This window comes from Rhinolophus hipposideros (assembly GCF_964194185.1).
Source record: "Rhinolophus hipposideros genome assembly, chromosome: 4".
Lineage (NCBI taxonomy): Eukaryota > Metazoa > Chordata > Mammalia > Chiroptera > Rhinolophidae > Rhinolophus > Rhinolophus hipposideros.
The window spans coordinates 3,807,363-3,830,428 of NC_138050.1; the positions used below are offsets into that span (position 1 = coordinate 3,807,363).

The 23,066-nt window shown below is 43.2% G+C and overlaps 2 protein-coding genes across 2 annotated transcripts in view; one reads left to right on the forward strand and one right to left on the reverse strand.

Annotated features, from left to right (window-relative positions):
• Positions 1–15,103, reverse strand: part of FRY (FRY microtubule binding protein) — a 441,344-nt gene extending 426,241 nt beyond the window's left edge. Inside the window, exon 1 of the mRNA XM_081045758.1 lies at positions 14,932–15,103. The gene's annotated coding sequence lies outside the window, so the exon portion shown is untranslated. The remainder of the gene's footprint in view (positions 1–14,931) is intronic.
• A 2,459-nt stretch (positions 15,104–17,562) lies between these two features.
• On the forward strand, positions 17,563–18,018 carry LOC308496608 (kallikrein-1-like; the record flags this gene model as incomplete). Its single annotated transcript, XM_081046132.1, has 1 exon — positions 17,563–18,018. One exon carries the CDS (start codon positions 17,563–17,565, stop codon positions 18,016–18,018), a length of 456 nt encoding a protein of 151 aa, XP_080902258.1.
• Between the last annotated feature and the right edge of the window lie 5,048 nt (positions 18,019–23,066).

Consider the following 23,066-nt stretch of genomic DNA (forward strand, 5'->3'; position numbering starts at 1 on the left):
CTGCTCAACCAACAGAGGATTTGAAATTACTAAGAAATGAAGCAGACAACATCTGTTGTGGACAACTAAGCCAAATGATTAAATACAGTGCCCACTGACACCTTGTGGCTCTCTAATAATTTTAACTAATTGCTCTCAGGTAGGTATCACCCTCTGGTCTGGACCTATTCTTCGAATTGGATTTAGCACTTTCTTTGTTGTGTTGCTGTTTTCAAAGAAAGATCTTAATCAAAAGTGAAGAAACAAACAATAGTAGAAACAGAGACACAGAGACACTTTAAAATGGAAACAGAGACACTTTAAAATGGAGCAGGAGCTGCCATCCCAGAGGAACTGCCTGGTACGTCTTATGCCTCAAATCTTTGAAATGTTACAATAGGGCAAAATGACATTTGCACTTGGCTTAAGCACCCTTGTTTCCCACCCCCCCCCAAAAAAAAACTGTTTGCAAAGAGAAGAAGAAAGCAGATATTATGACTGCAGGGCTGATGACTACTAGACTGCAAGGTGAAAACGTTGTTTAGAATTAGCATCACTGTGTCACGTTATCTGCACCAATAGCAGTGCCTCCCTTCTGTTGATGTCACTGCCCCCCTTCCCCTTCACACAAATACCATCGCCTTTGTCTCCTGCTTGGAGTACCACCTGGCTTCTGCCTGAATCAGTGCGTCCCAGTAGCTCCTCTCCAATATTATTATTATTATTATTATTATTATTATTATTATTATGATTATGATTATGATTATCTCCAATAAATGCTGTTGCCTCTCACATTGAAAGGCCTTTTTAGTTTGAGTTACCACACCTACGGTGTGCCAGGTGCTGGTCCGGGTGCTGGGGTGGAGATGAGTTACCACACGCAGGAGCAAGGGCTAAGCTGTCTGGCCCAGGTGATCCTATGCAGAAGAAGGGTTCTGTTGAGCAGTATGGTTTCCCACCTCTTCACTGCTGCTCACAACACCTCATAAATGCCAGGGCCAAACTCTAGAGGAAGGTGGGCCATCAGGAACAAGTCTAGATTTGTCTATGGTGCTACAGCCAGACTGCTCCACAGCCTTCCAAGTCAGCCCCTGAATCCAGAACTTGTGCTGGGGGCCACTGTCTGGAGGGTCTCCCGCCTCTTGTCACCCACCGGACAGAGATTTCAAACAGTAAGCCCTGGGCGGGTTCACTGTGCAGTGAGGGTGCAGGGCAGTACTGTTTGGGTAACCAGTGGGGAAGTGAACTTAGGAACTACTGGAGACCATCCATTTTCCTGTTGGAAAAAAATGGACTGATAGTTTAACAGGAAAGCAAAATTTTTGTTCCATAAACAAACCTAAGATGTAAAGGGATGATTTATAACTCTCCTATGAAATTCATTAGTAGAGAAAAATGATTAAATGTTTCTGGTCCACACTGGTTTGGGGACCTGAATGGCCTGGTTTACACCTGCAGAGTCATCAGGCGAGTGGCAATCGTGGAGAAAAAAAGCTGTAAACAACTCTAGTCTGAAACTGAAAAGGAAAAAATAAATAAATAAATGCTGCTTTAGGACTAAAGGAGAAGCTGCTGTGCTGCTGTAGTAAGCACACTTTTCTATATAACTGAAATATGTTTTCATCTAATTAAATAGCATCTGGTTATGTTCTTTACAGCCACTGCCGCCACCACTATCTGGAAGTTTTAAGCAAGCAAACTGTAGATGTTTAATTTCTTACAAGCTAAAAGGAATACACTTGTAATGCTGAAAAAAAACATTAAGAAATAAGTATTGAAAGAGGTGTAATGAAATATGCAGGTATTGTCTTCATTCCCCGGAAGAATTAATTAATTGAAAATAAATAAAAATGACTTGTTTTCATTGTTAAGGATGTACTAGGAAAGGTTATTTTGTAGAGATACATAGAAACTAAGTCATCAAGCCAATTAGTGTGTGGTCAATACAGAAATCTGGCAGAAACACAACTATAAATATATGTAAATCTGTCTGTATCCACCAAAAAGTGACATTTAAATGCCTAGTGATGTGACTGTTCTAAACTTCCATTTTAATTTCCTTTAGGCTCTTATTATTTGCATTATTTTATCATCTGTGTTATTTTAAATACACCATATATAACGTAAACTAAGCTAAAATTTTTGATCATGTACAATTAGTGGGCTGACTCCCAACAAAGCTGGGTAAGGGACTTTGCACTGAGAGTTTCTAAAGAGGTCACAATATAAAAATTGTAAGGTATATTTTAGAATTGTGCCAGTGTTGTTATAAGGAACTAGGAGCTGTTGTTTAACCTATCCCCATTTTGACAATAATTAAAACCAATAAGCATCATTTACCCTGAATTGCAGGTTGTCAATCCCAACTCACAATTTTGAAAAGAACAGCATTTTTAAAGTGCTATTTATAGCCTAAGAAAGTGTGGAGCCATCCAGGTAACTGAGGAAGTAGGTTTATGTTAAATACTCCGATGGGAATATAAAGTAACCATGACAATCTGTGGAGGAAGAGATCCATAAAAATCAGGGTGAATAAGTTAGGGAGCCGACAACCTGAGGTGACTTGGCTGAATGAACGAACAGTTCCACCTTCACAGGTTTACAGCCCTAGGAGGTACACCCCATGTTCACAGATGGCCCACGCCACCTGGAAAAGGGAAAGTTAACTTCAGCAACCTCCATTTCAGAAGACAGAGTGTCTTCGTTTCAGAAAGATTCCCAACAAAGTGAGCTTGAATTGTCTGAAAAACGAACACAGTTGGGACACACTCCCCTGCAATGGTAGATAAATGAGGCTGAATTGCCCTTGTGAAGTCAAGAGTGACAGACTTTGCAGAAGCCCTCCAGATAGTACACTAAGTTACTGCTGAGCCGTGAAGGAGCCTGACCTGTAAACAGAGGGATCTCCTTGGCACTTAGCAATGATGGCTTAGGATCAACCATGAGATAGTTTGCTTAACAGAGTCTGTCATCACTTCCTTTGCTTGGTTGCTTGGTTCGTTTGGTTGGTTAATCCTCAGTGAAGCTCTTTCAGTAAAGTACATCCTCTTATTCAATGGGTGTTCAAGTAAAATAGAGACCACCTTGCAAAGGTTTGCAAATAAGCAAATCCAACCACAAAAGTCCAGACACTTCACAGATAAAACTCATGAGCAGAGTGGATTGTTCGAAAGGTTAGCAGAAGGGAACTTAATCAGTCAGACAGTGCAAAACAAGTTACTTAAAAGCTCCCATTTAAAATAAGGTTGAGCCTTCTCTACAATACTGATAATAATACTGATATTAAGATATTAATAGAAAACTTTCAAAAATGAAAATTTCATATAATTCTTTTCCTGTATGTATATTTGGTCAATTCATCACAAACAGTGTGTGACACCATAGAAAAACAGTCCTTAAACTCTCAAAATCTAATTGCATATAAAACAGGGCTTGATTATGACTTGCTTTCATTTTGACTTTATTAGTTCAGACCAGTCATTTTTAAAAAGAGGATCCTGTTTAATTTATATATGTCATTCAGGTACCCATTCTTTCAGTATCAATACTCTTGAGCTTATATCATGAGTGGAAACAAAATGAATATACTTAGTTCTTAAGACCCAAAAGATTGTATGTTTTTAAACTACTATGCTAATCAAGTGCATTTTAGAATTTAGGATTCTGAAGGTGTATCTGGACCTGTGGCTGTTCAGAGCTACAGCCACACTCCGACATTTATGCGCCTGGGAGCCAGGAGCCTACAGGTGTGCTCGCGGAAGCCCATGGCAGCCCAGTTTGCCATTCTCTGCGCGGGCCAGCACCCTCTCTGCCCCCCGCAGCCCTCAGCCCATGATGGGAGTGGACAGACAGCCCCCCCCAATGCTCAGCCTCACCGATGGTGTGATTTCCTGGATTCACTGGGTGCTCGGGAAGGTAAGGGTTTGGGTTTAAAAGCTCCCCCCCCCCCCCCGCCCACACACACACACACCTGGTGGCCGAACTTGGAGGTTTAGAACACTGAAACTCCATCTCTCTCAGCACAGCTTGAATAAAACTCACAGTCGGCAAGGAAGGCTATTTTCAACGGGGAAGAAAAACTGGAACTATGGTTCTTAAACACTTTTTGGCCATGGATTCCTTTAAGAACCTCATCAATGCTACAGGCTCTTTTCCAAAAAAGGAAGACAGAAAAGAAAAAAAAGAAAAGAATCTGTATACACAGGTTGCCTGTGTTTCAAATTCACTGATGCCCGGAACGTGTCCAGGATCCTGGGAAGTCAGTAGAGCTGCAGCCACGTGCTGGCCCCTTGTGGGCACTGACTTGTGCCTCTTGTTTTCTCACCTCGGATCCCGCTGGGCTGGTGGGTGGCAGGAGCAGGGCCCCAGGGCAGGACAGGGCACTTTGCCTCCTGACCTACAGCAGTTCTGGCTGAGAGCTCAGCTGGCTGGGCCAGCTTGGAGTGTCTTCTGCTAACCAGGGGTAATTCACATCTAATTTCTTTTCAACACTTCAGTATTCCTTTCCAATGCTTGATCCAACAAGAAATCAAGTTCTACAGTTGCAGTAAAAATACAATTCAAAACACATACGATACTGTGTTTGTGTCCAATGGACATTTCAGATAAATACCTCAACTGTTTAACAAACAACCAAGGAGAAACTGAAATTGCCCCAAAGGCATCTGCCTAGAAGTGCTGGCAAAATCAGAGTCTGGGAAGGCTCTTAGTGTGATTGACAGCTTACACAGACAGGTGGGTGGTCCCACAGGACCTGAGTCACTCCTGCTGGGGACGGAGCCACTTACACAGCAAGAACCAGGAACCACAAGCTCAGGATCAAGTGCTTTGCAAGGTCTAAGTCAAATGGCCTTTGTCAGCACTGTGTTGTCACCAGAGGGCAGGGACCCATCTCACAGTTACTGCCAAGTAGCTGCAAGCCTGTCCTGAAAGCCAGAGGCGAATGACCTCCTTTAAGAAAACAAAAAGTTTTCAAATAGGAAATGCGCTTTTAGGATATCTTAACAGTTGTGATGGTTGCAGAACATACCATGTTCTTAAAGCTGGTTCTTTCAGGTACATTATATGTCCTCACCAAGAGGACAAATATGTTGGGAATGGAAGAAGGCATCGTGCTACAGAAAAGGGAGAAGCGAGATGGCGATTCATAAAGAAGACTTTCAGGTGGCAAGAGAGAGCTAAGAGGTGACACAGACGTCCATGCCGGCCAAGGAGGAGAGGACACTGGCAGCGTGGGCCTGCTGGAAGCTGGTGACTTCCAGGCTCAGTGCTCCCTGGAGGAGAAGGTGAAAGAACAAAACTGTTGGAGGCTACAGAATGCTGACTCTGACGCCTTTTTTAAATGTGTATTTTATATGTATATAGAGACACAGATAAATACCTATATACATATGTGTGTGTTTTTATTTTTTTGAAGGAAGTTGGAGATCAGATAGCAGATTGAGAAAAGAGGAGATGGAGATAGTGTAAAAGGAAAAAGAAGAACATCAATTAATTGGAACTTGTTGAAGAACGTTGATGGGCTTTTGGAGAACAGAGGTAGCAAAAAGCAATTTATGTGTTCCTAGGTAGAATATTCTGGATAAAGAACCAAGAAGCCATAGTAAGTGTCTGATATAAAGTGGTATGAAACACCTTCTTAGTACTTCGCGGGGAAGCCGCTGGAGGTGTCAGAGACTAATACTCAAACTGCAGGATCGCAAAGACAGGCTGTGATTGCTCGTCCCCCTGACAACCAAATTTTGGCTACCTCGTGGCTCACTAGGCTCTGAGTTGGGGAAATAAAAGGAGAAACTGAAATCAGTCAGTCGTGAATTGCACTGGTTGAAGATGAGGGGCCGGCGATTTAAACTATCTTGAAGTTCGCTTATTACCTGCGGGTTTCGATGCTCTTTGGCATCTCAGCCCCCAAGAGGAGCAATGACTGAGAGCCAGCTGGAGAAGTGGAAATGGTAAGATGGGGGCTGGAGGGGGGCCGGCGGGGGGTATCCGTCAGCGTTCTGAATGGCAGCTTTTCATCAGCAGATGGCCCGTGTTTGAAGGGGCCAGTTGGCAGGGTTGTGTGTCTCCTGACAGACATCTATCAGAAGATAGAAGGCGGAAAAAGCTCGTGTGCACTTCCAGGTCAGAACCACCAGGACAACTCTGAGACACCCAGGAGGCCATGAAATAGTGGGAGGCTCGTGATGACAAGGACCCATGAAACAGACCTGAGGCAGAGACACTGTGTGACGTGCTGCTAGTCTCTGCAAGTGTCCACACTGAGCCTGTCATTGAACTTGTTTCTCCTGTCCACAAAACAACATGTAAGTAAAAGAAAATCCTGACGTGTATGAGTCTGTCTCCAGTGGTTTCTGAACGAAGGCCCTACGATTTACCTTCCTCAGTGCTGGTTCACGATTGTTACTGTTATTTTTGTTCTACTAGCACAACAAATGAAAGAGAAGTCAGTGGACGTAGGGATTCCAACTTTCCAAATCACTTGTCAAAGTACAAACTACACCATTAAGTTCTGGTAATCAGCGCATGTGTCTCTGGACAGATTGCGTAATGATCTAACATTTGTACTTCAATGGCTAACACGTCTGCCCATCTCTCTATCCCACAAACTAAAATCTGAACACTCATGCCACATAGTCCGTATTCGTATCACCCCTACGTATTTGAAATAAGTTTGTATGAGCCATGTTCTTTTTCAGACTGTCATTTTGCTTTTTCGAATTGTTTTCATTGTATTTCATTATTTAAATGATTTCCAGTTTTCTGTATTTCAATATATCCTTCATTTTATAAGATGACGTAAATACTCAGAAAAATCTTCTTTGCCTTCAGACCGGGGATAAATACATTACTTTCCTTGTTTTCCCTCCCTCCCTTCCTTCTTTCAGACTATTTTTTAGAGCAGTTTTAGGTTCACTGCAAAATGGAAGGCCAGGCACCGGGATTCCCCCCACACCCTGCCCCACACGCACAGCCTCCCGCTGTTAACATCCTTCACCAGAGGGGTACGTTCCTGACAACCAATGAACGTACACTGACATGTCACTGTCACCCAAAGTCCACAGTTTACATCACAGTTCATTCTTGCTGTACATTCTGTGGGTCTGGACAAAATGTATAATGAAACTATGGCATTTTTCCCCCCAACGTTTAACACTATGGCTTATTTGAAATTTGATGCAATTTTTGGTTATAACCAAAATATGTTATTCTTTTTCTTACTGTTTTCTATTTAAACTGTTATTCTATTTTTCTAGCAAGCTTCATTAAGTAATTGATCCTTTCTTCAAAGTTGTATTGTTTATTTATATGTCTTAAGTCCACTAAATAATCTAAATCAAAATCTGAAATTTCTACACTATTAGTTTTAATCTGTCTAGTTTTCAATCCAATATTACAGAATTTTAATAATGGTCACTTGTAATAATTTTTTAATTTGTTAAAGCAAGTTTATCTTCATCTTCTATTTGTTAAAATTTCAGTGTTGATATTTTTGATTCTTCATTCTAGGTGATTTATCAAATTATATTTTATGAGGATTTTTACTCATAATTTATAAGAATCTTTGAGCCAAGAAGCAGGGGAATTCCTGTGTCAACCAGTCAAATAATATTTTTAAATTCAGCAAATAGTTATTAAGCTTCTACCATGTGTGGGCACCGTTGTAAGCTCTAGGACTGAGAAAGTGAGCAAGGGTATGTATACTTCTTTCCAATGCACTCCTTAAAAAAAGTACAATTCAATTCATAAAGGTCAAAGCTCAAATAGAATACAAATACCTAGAACAGCTCCAGGCAGGCTGCCCCTCCTCCATCCCCCTCCCATTACGGACTCTCATTTCTACCTTGTTTCCCCGAAAATGTCGGACCGAGTCTGGATAGGTCTTATTTTCCGGGAAACACGGTAAGTGTCAGCAAAACAAAGGGTTCTAGAAAGGACTCATGAGTGTCACTGGGGCTGAGAAATACTTGAAAGCACTCAGGTAGACGTCATTGTTCGTCACACTTTGGGGGAATATTCCAAGGTTTCCGCATATTTCCTCAGTTTCCCCTGGGCCTAATCCGCGTGCAGCAGCAGACGTTAAAGGCCACGAAAGCCGGACCGTAAACTGCGCATCGGGTTAGGAGACGTGCTTCACTTGACACTCCTGACCAGCCAGGACTGTGCTGCCCAACATCGGATCCAGGGCAGCACAAGCGCGGGCAGAGGGGCTTCCACGGGCCGGTTGGGGCTAACGCTGCTGCTTTAAGTAGCTATTACGGCGGTTTAGGAGCCGGCGGCAGCGCTGCCATCCTCCAGCGAAGCCTTCCTGCGATTGCCACCGCCACAGATAAGCCCCTGCGCGACGGAAGAGTCGGTGCAGTCACGGGTGGGGGGACCGTACGCAGAGGGCAAGCTCAGAGTTCCCACCCAGGAATTACCCCTGAAGTTAGCACACTGACCTCCCGCTCATGTTCGCACCAGTATTTCTTAAGGTGCAGGGGCAAGGTCCTACGGCAAAGTCATAAAACTTTAAAGACGTTCACATCAAGACCCAGGCACGTAAAGCAAAGACCTGAGGCCGTCCACAGCCGCAAAGGAAGGCACGTAGCGTGGTCCTAACGTTGCTGCTGCTCACCATCAACAGTGATGCCTGGAGTCTGACCCCACGTCCACCCTGCTCATCACCACCCTCCATCAGCGCCCTCAGAGGAAGTGGACACGTGTAGGTGCTTTGCCCAGACTCGTCAGCACATGCCCTGCTAACTGTCCACACGTAACTCTCTCCAGCACTTTGGGGGTGTGTGTATGCCATCTGACCATTCAGTCCCTACTGGCAGGAAAGGAAAAGGCTGCTTCATGTTATTTTGAGGAACTCACACTTACAAGTCTACTCCTGAGCACACCTGCAGGACACAATTCATTCCGCAACTCCCACTTTACTCTAAGAAGCAACCTTTTTAAAAGTTGCCTGTAACTTTCATGTTTCCTGGCTTTTATTGAAATTCCAAGTCCACAGTGAATAAGGAAGTACCCCAAACATATAATTACGTTGTAGAGTTTGAGATCTTACAGCTAAAGATGGATTTAAGGGGCTATTTATGTTTCTAAAGACGTCAGTGTTCTGCCCCCTCTCCATCCTGGTGGCCCATCTCTTACCTGGGGACCCTGTGTGTAGTGTGGGTTCTGGGTTTTTCTTCTTCTCAGCGCGCACACTAACATGTGACTACAGTAGCCAGCACAGCCTGTGAGTGTGGTGGGACCATCTGGCACCATGACTCAGATTTAATTAATGTTTACTGGACAAGCACCGTCAGACCCTGAGCGAGGCGTTTGGCACGCTTGGCTGAATACTCCATGGACACGTGGGCCTATTTTAAAAGCCCCCGTGTTAACCATGTCTTTCATTTTCTACATTCTCATGTTTTGACATCTTGGGACTCTGGAGGGAGTACCCTTCCCGGTGTGAGCCAATCCTTAGACGTGAGGTCTTGACTTCCAGTGTGCCTTTCATATGCAAACCAGCCAACGCCAAGGCCAAGGCCACAAGCCCAGCCATCTCTTTAACTGGCTCTCACACTCAGACCACTACCCCCTCCGATCACCTCAGCGCCAGGTCCCAGACAACCAGGAACCCCGTGTCCCAGAGACCTCTGAGCTTACTCCAGGTGGCCAGTCCTAAAGCTGTTGGCCTTGCTTCCCCTGCTCTTTCCAGTGGAAAGCACAATGAAGGCTCTTGTCCACATCCCCTCACTGCTTCTGTCCCCCTCTGACCACACTGCCTCCCCATGTGGCCCCCAGCGCCACCCTGTGAGTATAATAAACTTCTTCCTCTGTGGTAGTCATTTCCATGCCTGCATGTCTTACCATCCCTGATTAAAACAAATCCTGGCTACCATTGAATCACCACACATAATCATAGAATTGACAGCTAAAATTATTCTGGTTTTCTTTCTTCCCACCCTCTGTGTTCAGTCAAAACAAGTTTTAAACTTTTTGCCATTTGTCTGGCCCATGTTAACAATACTTAATAAAAGTAAGTACACGTATGTTCCATTAGTGTAGAACCCAAAAGCTTCACTTAACAGTTATTTGCTTCTGTGTGAAAGAGCCAGCTCTGGTGTATGTACTAACCCCACAGGTCCCTTCACAGCACCCATTGCTACGTCACCCTGCTTCACCTGTACATGGGGGAAGTAAGGGAAGGCCCTCTGCCCCCTTCATTCATCCCCCTGCTGAGCCCACGGGCTACATGACTCTTAGAAACTCAGCGGTGACCTGTTGGTTACATGGGGTTTCAGACGTCCCGCATTTCATGGACTGGAATCTGGGTGTGTCTCTGCAGGTCCACCTGTCCTGTCCGGACACGGTGGGCTCACGTGGCAGCGCTCACTTACTTTGCTCTCAGGACGGCCTCAGAGATGCGGCTCTGCCAACCTTCCTGCCATTCCTCCTGCTGCAGCTTCATGGAGCTTCTGACCTTGGCCTAGAAGTGCTCGGTGCGTGCCCATGGAGCAGCAAGGAAGCAGAGGCACTGACAGGTGGAGGTCTGTATAGCCCACCAGGGTTTTCTTTGTCTTTTTTGTCTTTTCCTTTGTCAAATGTCAAAATGGCCTTTTTTGGACTTAAAAAGTGGACTGTAGGGCAAGGCCTTTAAGTAGGCGTATACCTTGTTGGGGGTATACACCCAGACAAGGTCACAGTCCTGAGTTTCTGTTTCAGAGGAGCCTGCAGAGTCAGGCAAGGGTACTTACTGCCTGTTCATCCTGGTACGTGTTACATATACAATAGGCAAGTACGTGAAATTGAACTAAGCATAAATTCAAGCAATTAATGATTTTGGACCCTACAAAAGAACCAAGATAGAAGTTGTTATAAATTTCTCAGCTGTCAGAGAGCAATAACAGCCACAATGGAATTTCTTCTAGCCTGAACCAGTTTTGTAACGGTGTGGAATATTTTGAACAGGGCTTTGAAATAAACTCTAGGATTTAATGCTTTCTGTGTGTGGCATTCCTGTCAATGTCATAATTTTAAGGATAGTTTTCTAACCTTAGAAAACTAAGTAGTGAATGACTTGATGCTTCCACGGGAGGACATTTCCCTACTCATTCTGTGGATACTCGATCAGATTAGCTACCGGTCCTGGACTATCGTAAAGTGGCTGGCACCGAGTAGAGAACCAGACAGAAAACGTCCTTGCCTTCCTGGAGCTCACAGTCGAACAAAATGAATGCCTATAGGGATGAATGGATGATGAGTATGTGTAAGAAGGCAGGCAGGTTAGAGTTCCTGAAACTAAGTGGGTACAGATGAGCATACTACACTGTGAAGGTTCTTTCTTTTTCACATTTTAACATTTCTGAAGTCAAGATGTTTCTTAACATTAATGGCACCTTAAAATTTCTGACAACTCGGGAGTAGTCCTGGCACAACTGTCGCTCCCCGCAAATGTGTAAACTTGGTCAGAGCTATTCATTTTGTTATCACTTCTACCAAGCTATGAACATTGTTGTCACCATATATGTTTTGTTTAATTGCCGTTTAAATGGTTTTTAAAAAGATTACACTATGATTTGGCACTGAAACATGCTACTGTGTATACACCGCAGCACAGAAACAGAGTGATGGGGCATAAATGTTATATTACTATTACAGGAAACATTTATCTTTGGCATTTCCACATTACCTTGCAATGCCAAACCCAAACATTTTATCAGACTGAAGAAAGACATAGAAGATGAATCTGAATTACAGTTTATTACTGAGATATATACAAAGTGATCGCCTGTCATGCTTAAGCAATGCTACTGAATGTACCAGCTGGAAAAAGTACCCAAATCCACAGAGAGATGAAGGAAATTTAAAAGCACTGAGAGATCAGTGTGATCCAATCAAGCAGTGTCATGGAACCATCATTAAAAAGCCATGTCATTATAAAACTGGCAATATTTTCCATTTCTTCTTGTATAAAATAAAAATAATACTATGTCTTACAATGGATGTTTTAAGAGTTGATGATACATGGCAATAAAGATGGATTGGTGGTTAATGAGAAGTTTTATAAATAGAATAAAATATAAAGTGAAAGTTTATAGATACTGGACAGTTACAAGTTAATGAGGTATTTGCCTGAACCCAACGTTAGGCAAACTGTGCTATGTCAATAACTTGGTAGAGTTTTGTAGATCACTAGTCATTTTAAATAAGTCTAAGTTCATTCTTTACCCCCAACGATATTTTTGGTACATTTTGCATTCTGGTGCAAGAGTGTGACAATGAGTCCAGCTCACGCTCTACTTTCCCAACTTTAATTAGTGCTGCTCCAGTTTTTGGCAGTTTAGAGATGTTAGAGGGGAGATCCTGGGGCGGTCTTCTAAACTCAAATTTTATCGCTACTACAGGGGATTGAATGAAATAATTAGACAGGAGAGTCCATTTTAAATCTCAAAGCATGTGGACGGGTTTTTGAGATTCTTAGCACTAGAGTAACATAAGTATTTAATAAAATGCCAACCACAGGGATATGTTTCCAGGCAGTAAATGGTCGCAGCTCCAAAGTGCATTTATTCCTTTCTGGGCTTAGTACTGCCAATCATTTTGGAACCAGAGAGAGTTGAAACTATACCAAGGGAGAGAAGATACACACACACACACACACACACACACACACACACACACACACACGGGAAGGGATATGATAAAACAATGGCCATATATTTTAGGAGCAGACACAATTTTTTTAGGCACAACTTCAAAACATACTGTGTCACAACTGTGACATTAATTTTTGATACTGTTTAGCCAAGTGACAACTACCTAAGTATAAAAGTGAGTAATCAAATCCAAAGTAGGTGTATGCCATTGCCAACACAACAGGTTAAGAGTTTCTCTATGGTGAGCACATATCTTCAAGAGTGTTGACAACAGGCTACAGCATATACACAGCATGTCACACTATGGAGAAGGCTGCTTCCTGCTGCCAGGGCCCTGAGCTCATTTCCTTTCTGGTCAGCAGAGGACAATCCAGTGGGTCCCTGGACTAGTATTACCTTCCCCAGTGATTTGATTCAGTCTTTCCTTTTATGTAGGCTGGCCTGTGTCAGAAATTCTCTTAGAGCTGTACAGAAGGACAAGTGTGTCAGAGTAAACAATGAAAGGGGTGTGTTGCTGCCAACTGGTGGGGTGTATATACACCCTGGATGACTGAGAAGGTAGACACTGCTCTGTAAGTGCCAGTGAAGGAGACACTTGGTTACCTGTGTTCTAGAAGCAACTTATCTGAAAGGACAAGGAGTTTATATGTCTGGAGATATCCCTCTGATTTACATGCTGGCTGTTGGGGGTGTCTGGGAGTCCCTGATTTCACCCTTTGGTGAAGGGAACACCTGCTAGGCACAGGCATACACTGGTGAGTTCCCAGAGTAGAAGATATTCTATAAAGAGGTCTGATCTATGTTGCCATACTTGCATTTCCTAGCCTATTATAACACAGGTGACTCTTCAGAGGGGCCGGGCGACAGCACACAGTAGTGGTAAGAAGCACGGGCAGGGGCTCAAACACATCCAGGTTCAAATCCCACCCCTGTCATTTACTTGAAATATAAGCTTGGGAAAATTCCATAAGCTCTTTAAACTCTAAAATAAGGGAAGTAATAACACCTCATCAGAATGATTGTGAGAAGTAAAGTAATAACACATGTAAAATACCTAGTGCTATATCCAGCATACGGGAGGTGCTCAATTTATGGACACTGTTCAGCCACCACGAACTAAGGAAGGTTCCTTCTCTTTGTGATGTAAACATTCTTACAGATGTGCTGTTACCTGTTACCTGGTAACAGGGCAAGGTGCTGATGTCCTTGGCCAAGGGTGTCTGCAGGACACCAAAGGTGGTATTATGAAGTTGTCTCCTGGTATGAATGTGTTTTGGAAAGAAAGAAATAACAGAACCCACATGTGTGATCAAAAAGGTTTCCGATTGATAGAATTAGACAGAATTCAACACTGAGGTCGGCTAATTTCAAGCCCATGTGACATCCACCTTACGACCTCTACTCTAAGCTTCTTTATGATAGATGTGGTCCTACTCTCTTGTGTAAAACTCTAGTGCTAATTCTTTCGCTGCATTAGAAGTGTTGTAAAGCAAATAATCCCCACCTAGTAACCCATCTTGTTTTGAAGAAACTTTCTCCTGTCTTCAAGTGGGTATACACGCTCTGTATTCTTTGTTTCCACCTCTCACCCTAAGAGCTGGGCTGTGACTTCTCCCTTTTGTGCGCTCCACAGCACCCAGCAATCAGGGAGAGCCCACTACAAGTGTGTGGCGCTAAGAAAATATTCAAGACGTGCCACAACCACTGGCACCTTGGACACAGCGGTGACTGGGGCTTTAACTGGAAGGTAGGGTAGACAGACTTAAAATTTTGAAACTCTAAGAGCACAGGTCATGGGGGAGAAAACACGGGGACACTGACTACCTGCCGCGCTGCTTTCAAGCAAAACCCACAATGGTCCCCAAGGGGTTCCCACAGAGGAATTTCCTCAAGGAAGGGCCTGTGTCGGGAACGCTGCTTGGGTCAGAAAGTCGCATGGGTTCCTGCATGTCACATTCAGGACATGCGTCCCTGGCGGGCAGGGTGAGCTGCCTCTCTTTAGAGGTAAGAGCCGCGGGGACCACCGAGTCTGGCTCCTAGAGTCTCAGCATCAAACTTTCTCCGGGAACAAAACGTCTTCCAAAGCACATGGAGGCAGGAGAAGGATGGAGGATGGGGATGCCGCCAGCTGCTGCCGGGAGACTGCCCCCCTTCCCGCAGTCCCCACCCGCCTCCCCACGGGGACAGCGCCCCGACCCCGCAGCCCCGCCCCGCCCCCCGCCCCGCCACCGGCCCACCCCCGCCCGGGAGCCGCGCGCCTCAGAGCCACGTCCCGGGCTCTGCGGTACCCCGGGCCAGGGGCGAGCGGGGTCGGTACCTTAGGGAGCGGCCAGGACACCGGAGCTCCAGGAGACCAACAGCATCGCTGGGACGCCGCCGCCACTGCCGCCGCGGGAGGCCACTTGGCCCAGCCGAGAGCCGAGCCGGTGGGGACCGGGCGCCGCCGCCGCCTGCGCCGCTCGCGCCCCCAGCGATGCGCTCAGCTCGCTGCGCCCGGGCTCCGCTGCCCGGCGACCGCCACTGTCAAGCAGAGCCCCGCCCCTTGCGCGCCGCGATTGGCTGCCGGCGGCGCTGGCTCCGCCCCGCGCCACGCCCGCGCCCTCCGGGAGCCGCCGGGGAGGGTCCCGCGCTGGGCGAGGCGTCCTGACGGCGCGGCGCGCGGGGTCTTCGCTCCTGGCCGCGCGGTGTCCGCGCCGGGGCCGGCCCGCACATGCATGAGTGGACGGCCAGGAAGAAGAGACCGCGAGAAAACACCTTCTCTAGGGAGGACAGTGGCTGCCGCCGTTCTGCCGTGCAATCCTAATTATGTAAACAGTTATTAGGGAGCCCAGGGAAGGCCGCCGAGGGCAGGTGGTGGAATTCCAGCCACACGGCTTTTCTGGTGGTTTTTGCTGGTTCTTTTTCTAACCTGAAGGTGCTCGCACACACCACCTAAACTTCTTCATGTTGCAAAGAAAGTAAATCCAGCTCGACAACGTATCCAAGGTCGCAGAGCAAGAAGGTGGATTCCAGGCTTCTGTACTAAATCAAAACCGTCTCAGATTGTATTTCTTTCAGTCATGGGAGAGATGATTCTAATACGTGATGCTCTGTATACGTGTAATAAGATTTATTAAAAACCAATAGAGACAGGAAGTAGGTTAGTGAATGCTGGGGGTGGGGTGGGTATGAGGAGTGACTAGCAATGGGTGGGGGTCTCTTTTCGGGGTGACTAGAGTGTTCTGTAATGTGATAGTGATGATAGATGCACAGCTCTGACTATGCTAAAAGCCACTGAACTGTGTACTCTAACTGAGAGAACTTTATGGTATATGAATTCTATCTAAATAAAACTCTTATGGAAATATATTGTGAATGACAGTGCTTTGGGGAAACCCACATAAGTACCTAGTAGCTGGAGTATGTCACAGTTCTGTTCTTTGTGGGAAGAAAATTTATGTGCATACACCCATTCATTCACTCAATAAACCATGTCCATCTTTACCAGGTACTCAGAAGGGATACAAAGATTAATAATGCATGATTTGTGCCTTCAAGGACTTGCCAGCCTATGGAGGGGGAAGCCATTATAAAACAGTAAGGTACCTGTTATTCCAGGGCAGTAAGCCAAGTGTCAGGTATAGGGTACTAAGACCTAAGGACAAACCCTGGCAACAGTCATAGAGAGGCTGGAGTACAGTGTTTGTTCTAGTTTAACAATGGCTGATGTGGCCCAATGAGAGAAGTGTGGCAGGAAGTGACGCAGGATGGTTGCTCACAGGTTAAACTATCACCCTCAGTTCAAGAGGGGGAACCCAATTGTGAATTGAAAATTTAAATTACTATGGGTCTTTCCCATCCCTGGTAGAGTATGTGATTTTGGTGAATGGTCTTCACCTAAATCCAATTTCATCATCTCGTAAGGGCACGATCGTGTCATTAACTGACCCTTGTTTCTACCTTCTTAGTACACAAAGTGCTTTCCTGCCTTCTCTCTCTGGAAACTGGAGAGGTGAGGGGATGCACTCAAGGCCTTATGGCTCCTAAGTGATGGAGCTGGGACAGACCTTCATTTCCTGGGTATGGGTTCCATGTTCTTGACGTTATCAACCTTTTGACTTCAGAAGCTTCCTTACACAGCAAAGAACTCTGCAACTAGAAAAGCTTTCTAAGCAGCAGCAAATGAAGCCTGTTTTTACACTTGGAGTTGATCTCCTTTTTATTGGGAAGTAGGACTGTTACAGGCCCTAAGGGGGTGGGGGGAACACAGCTACTGATCTCCTTAGCTCCTCAATCTGTGCAGGAAAATCCTGGATTCCGGATTTTATAAAAAGATGGCTCTGCTATTTGAAAACTGGGCTGTCTGTCATCTCCTAGACTCTTCTGCCTGTTTCTCATTCTCTCTCTTTCTTCCATCCCTTTCCCACTTTGTCTATTTTTCATTCTCTTCCCTTGCTCTGTTCTTTCACTCCTGCTTCTTCCATTTCTCTGTTTCTGACTATCTCTGTCTTTTCTCCTCCTCATCCTGCCTCCTTTCTGCTCTATCTCTCTGTTCTACCCTCTGCCTTTCTCATTTCCTGTATCTTTTTAAGGTATTTTTCACCGCCTTTCTCTTTGTCTCTGGATCTGCCTTTCCCACTGTCACATTCTTTTGCTTTCTCACTGTCTCTATTTCTCCATGATTCTAAACCTTTTGTGCTCAGTTTTTTCCTTGTTTCTCTTTCTCTCGGTTGGGACCCGCCCCCATGCTGCCCTGCCCCTTCTCTCTTTCCCCTCCTCTCTCCTCATTCCCTTGGTCCCTCTCTCTCCCCAGTGATTACCAGGTCTGGCTGGGTCGCCACAACCTGTTTGAGAATGAAGACACAGCACAGTTCGTCCAGGTCAGTAAGAGCTTGCCACACCCTCAATTCAACTTGAGCCTCCTGAAGAACCACACCACCAATCCAGAAGAAGACTACAGCACGACCTCATGCTGCTCCACCTGGCAGAGCCCGCCCAGATAACAGACGCTGTGAAAGTCCTGGACCTGCCCAGCCAGGAGCCCCAACTGGGGAGTACCTGCTATTCCTCCGGCTGGGGCAACGTGGAAGTAGATCCATCTATAGGTGAGTACCCAGATGAGCTCCAGTGTGTGGGTCTCAAGCTCCTGCCCAACGATGTGTGTGCCAAAGCCCACACCGAGAAGGTGACAGACGTCATGCTGTGTGCTGGACACTTGCAGGGTGGCAAGGACACCTGTACGGGTGACTCAGGGGGCCCGCTGGTCTGTGATGGTGTGCTTCAAGGAATCACATCTTGGGGATACACCCCGTGTGCCCAACCCAATAAGCCAGGCGTCTTCACCAAACTTATGTCCTTCCTGGACTGGATCGAGGGGACCATGGCAGCCAACCCCTGCCCCCGCCCTGCCCCTGACCCCCACTAAAACCAAATATGCATTAAATTCGCATGAAGTTCTGATGTCAATAAAAACCAAAAAACAAAACTGGAGGCTCCCTATTTATATTGTCAGAATACAATCGTCAGCATACTGACAGCACTGTCCTTTTCCTCCACCTTTTCTTCCATCCCTCATGAGACTGTGAACACCTTTTGAAAACAGGTCCTGTGCTTTGTTAATTTCTTTACTTCCCCTCTCCACCCTTGCATTCCCATCCATCCTCACCAGAGCTCCTTTTCCACTCTCTTCCCATCCTCAGAGCCTGGGACCCAGTAGGCCCTCATGAATGTTTGTTGAATGTTCAATATTGTTTCATCATCAAAAATTGTTTTGAAACTAACTGTTTATAGTGCTCACATACATTATGAAGTATGGATATTAATTGGTCTATATAGCATGTATGCTTTAGAGCTTTGGGACACAGTTGCAGGAACATAAGAGAATTACATTCCACACTTGAATAAGCTGTGAATTGAACTCTAGATCTAAATGCCTGAAATGTAAAAGTTAGTCTTAATCTAGGAAAGCACAATACTAATATTTTAAGAGTAAATAAACTAAGCACTTGAGAGCAGAGTCATTTTAACATTTATTATAAAATGTTTTATCTCTGAAGAGATAACTTACTAGTGGTTTTAAAGGTCTTTGAAATCTTTCCTGAACCTTCCTTGTTTCTTTTCCTTTTTCAGTTTCTCCTTTTAAGCTAATTTGTGTCTTGAACAGGATTCTGATATTTAATTAACACCTTAGCATTACAGTTCTCTTTTTCATAAATTTCTGTGCAAAAATCTAGGGAATCTGAAGGGATGTGGGAGTGCTAATCTCCCTAGAGTCTAACGCCTGAAGAAAACCAGTGAGGAGGATGGATCTGTTCCTCTTACAGAAGCAGATGTTGTCCCTCCCTGAGGAGTTATTATGTGTTGGAAGAAATGAGATAATAAAAATAAAAAAGCTACTTTGTGAATGTTATCAAATATCATTAGCACCAGCCAGATAGACCCCTAAATAGTTTTTACTGATCAAAGCAAAAGCAGATGAACATGACGGTTTTCTAAATATGTTCAGGAAAAAATAATTTGAGCGAAAGTGCTGACCTAATTGGGCCACACATGATGGTGTGTGGGAAACAGTCCTTGGGAAGTGGGAAGCATGTTGTTAGATGGACTCGGCTAGCTGTCAGCTGTCAACTCTGCCCCACAGCCAGAGCCAGGGCTTTGCATCCTTCTCAAACAGGCTTTCTCTCTTCCAGGTCACACAGCCAGCCGAGAGTTATTGGATCTACTGCCCCTTCGAGATTTATGGGACCTGCTTCTGTAGGTGAAAAGCCAATCAAAGTTAGGATGAGAGGAGGAACCAAAATGCTTCCCTGCTGAGCTGTCTGCCAGATCCCGGGGTTTTTAATCAACCAACCATGAGGTTCCTCGCTGTTCTAGGAAAATCCACTTACCTTATGGCAAAATTTCTGGAAGGATGCCAGTGGATATTCACTACAAAAGTAACCTGATGAAAAAGAACAATTTTGTAAATAGTGTAAACATGAAAATTATGAAGTTTTTTTTTTTAAATAAAAAATAATACTACAGTTACATACTGTAAAAAATTAATAGTGGGGACTATTCCCCAGTTGAGACGTGAACACTCAATTCTGTCTGGATGATCAAGGAAGGTGTCATGATGGAGGTGGGTTTTAAGTTGACAATGAGCCATGAGTGAGGAATAGTAGTCTAAGTATGACAGGGGAAGCATTACGTGTTGCGTGAACAGCACCTGGAACAGCAACCTGGAAATTCCCAGGGTGTGAAAATGTGTAGTTTCAGGCAAAAGCAAGATGCCTTGATGTGAGTGAAGTGTGGAGGGGGTACATGGTTCTGTTCATCTAAATCTAAACTGCTTATACGTTACCTGCTTTTGTATATTTGCACATTCCCTACTCCTTCCTCCAGGAAAACCGATACATACTTAAGAGAGAAAAGAAACAGGCTTGAAGTAACTTAGCTGTTATAGAGAATAAGAAAATAAAAATTTTCGTATTATGTGAAAAGAAATGTATGATATATAATTATTCAGAATAAATCACTAAAAGGCTTTTCAATAGAATAAAGAAGAATAGTTATCCCAAAGGAAACTACTGTTTTGAAATTTATCTGGGAAGACAGCCAACATTTTAGATTAAGATTATAGCCCTTGCTTTTCTTCTGGAAGACTTCATAGTGATTATTCAGAGAAGATGATGTTTGCAATTCTAGTTACCTTCAAATGATAATAAAAGAAAACAAAACCCAATGGATGTGTATAAAGCATGTGTATAAAGGAGAGTGACACTGAAATAATTTCCATCCTTTTAATAAATGTCTTGAAGCATTTTTATGATCTAGTTAATAAACATCTCTCAAAAATAAATTTTAATTATTCTTTTTATTAACTCTCTTTTTGCTTACTTTCTAGACTAGTTGAAATGGTTCCATTTATTTCCTTTGCTTTTTTTTTTCTTTTTCTGTCTGTTGGCCTGTAAGAATTATATTTAATGTCACTGGGAATGGCTGAGGAGGAAATTACCAGGTGTTAATCTTTGAAGAATCCCAAAGAGTGAGAGTGGTGCAGAAAGATGGGAAAAGATAAAATTTAAATCCAATTTTCCTGACCAGAAAGAGGTTGTTTCTGCAAAATCATTGATGAGCTTGATGAGGATTATGAGTGAGGATCTAGGCCTGGTTATGGAAAGTCTGGATGTGAACACCTAATAAAAAGTAATGACCACCAGAATCCAGTAGAGATTATTGAATAATAAGTCATGTCAGATTAACCCTCTGAGTTCCCCCAGGTAACACTGATAGGTCAGAAATAGAGAACGAAAAACAATAGAAAGATTAATTAAACTAAGGGTTGGTTCTTTGAAAAGATAAACCTTAACTAGACTAACCAAGGAAAAAGAGAAAAGACCAAATCAATAAAATTATTAAGGAAAATGGAGACATTACAACTGATACCACAGAAACTCAAAGGTTATTAAGTGGCTACTATAAAAAACTACATGTCAACAAACTGGACAAACTAGAAGAAATGGAAAATTTCTTAGAAATACACAACCTACCAAGACTGAATCAGGAAGAAATAAAAAATATGAATAGACCAACTAGTAAGGAGATTGAATCAGTAACCAAAAATTTCCCGGTGAAGAAAAGCCCAGGACCAGATGGGTTCACTGATGAATTTTACCAAATGAAGAATTAACACCAGTCTTTATCACATTCTTTCAAAAGGTCAGAGGAGGGAACAGTCCACTCCCCAAACTCATTTTATGAAGCTAGCATTATCCTGATACCAAAAATAGAAAAGGACACTACTAGAAAAGAAAACTACAGGCCAATTTCCCTGATGAACATAGATGCAAAAATTCTCAATAAAATAATAGCAAACCAAATTCAGCAGCTCGTTAAAAGGATCATTTGCCATGATGGAGTGGGATTTATCTCTGGGATGCAAGGATGATGGTTCAACATATGCAAATCAATCGATATGATACATCTCATTAATAGAATGAAAGAAAAGAATCATATGATCATCTCAATAAATGGAGAAAAAAGTATTTGACAAAATTCAACACCCATTTATAATAAAAACTCTTAACGAATTAGGCAAAGAAGGAATGTATCTCAGCATAATAAACACCATATATGGCAAGCCCACAGCTAGCATTAAACTCAATGGGGAAAGTTTGAAAGCTTTTCCTCTAAGATCAGGAACAAGACAAGTGTGGATGCCCACTATCACCACTCCTATTTAATTTAGCATAGTATTAGAAGTCCTAGCTAGAGCAATTAGGCAAAAATAAACAAACAAACAAATAAATAAATAGTGTCAGAATTGAAAAGAAAAAAGTAAAATTGTCTATTTGTAGATGACATAATTTTATATGTAGGACTTGCTAAAGGCTCAACAAAAAAACCTGTTAGATCTAATCAATGAATTCAGTAAAGCTGCAAGATACAAAATTAGCATACAAAAATCAGTAACATTTCTATACACTAACAATAAATTTTCCAAAAAAGAAATCAATCCCATTTACAATAGCATCAAAAACAAAACACTTAGCAATATGAGTAATTTTAACTAAGAAGGTGAAAGACCTCTACTCTGAAAACTACAGAACATTGATGAAAGAAATCAAAGAAAACACAAATAAATGGAAAGGTATCCCATGTTCATGGATTAGAAGAATTTGTGTCTTTAATATGTCAATACTATCAAAAGTCATCTATAGATTCATTGCAATTCCTATCAAGATTCTACTGGCTTTTATTTATTTTTTAAAACAGAAGTAGAAAAAACACTCCTAAAATTTATGTGGAACCACAAAAGACCCCAAATAGCCAAAGAAATCCTGAGAAAGAGAACAAAATTGGAGGCATCATACTTCCTGATTGCAAACTATAATATAAAGCTATAGTGATCAAAACAGTATGGTATTGGCATACAAACAGACAAATAGACCAATGGAACAGAATCAAGAGCCTAGAAATAAATCCAAGCACATATGCTCAACTAATATTTGACAAGGGAGCCAAGAATGCTCAGTGGAGAAAAGATAGTCTTTCAATAAATGGTGCTGGGATAGTTAGACATTTACATGTAAAGGAATCAAACTGGACCCATATCGTACACCAATCACAACAATTAAAATGAATGTAAGTCCTGAAACCATGAAACTCTTAGAAGAAAACATAGGAACAAAACTCCTTACATGAATCATGGCAATGATTTTTTGGATATGACACTTAAAACACAGCAACAAAATAAAAAGTAAACAGATGGGACTATATCAAGCTAAAAAGCTTCCACACAGCAAAAGAAGCCATCAACAAAGTGAAAAGACAACCTACAAAATGGGAAAAATATTTGCAAGCCATATATCAGAAAATGGATTCATATCCAAAATATATAAAGAACTCATACAACTCAATAGCAAAAGAAACCCCCAAACCTAAATAACCCAATTAAAAAATGGGCAAAAGACCTGAATAGATACTTATCCA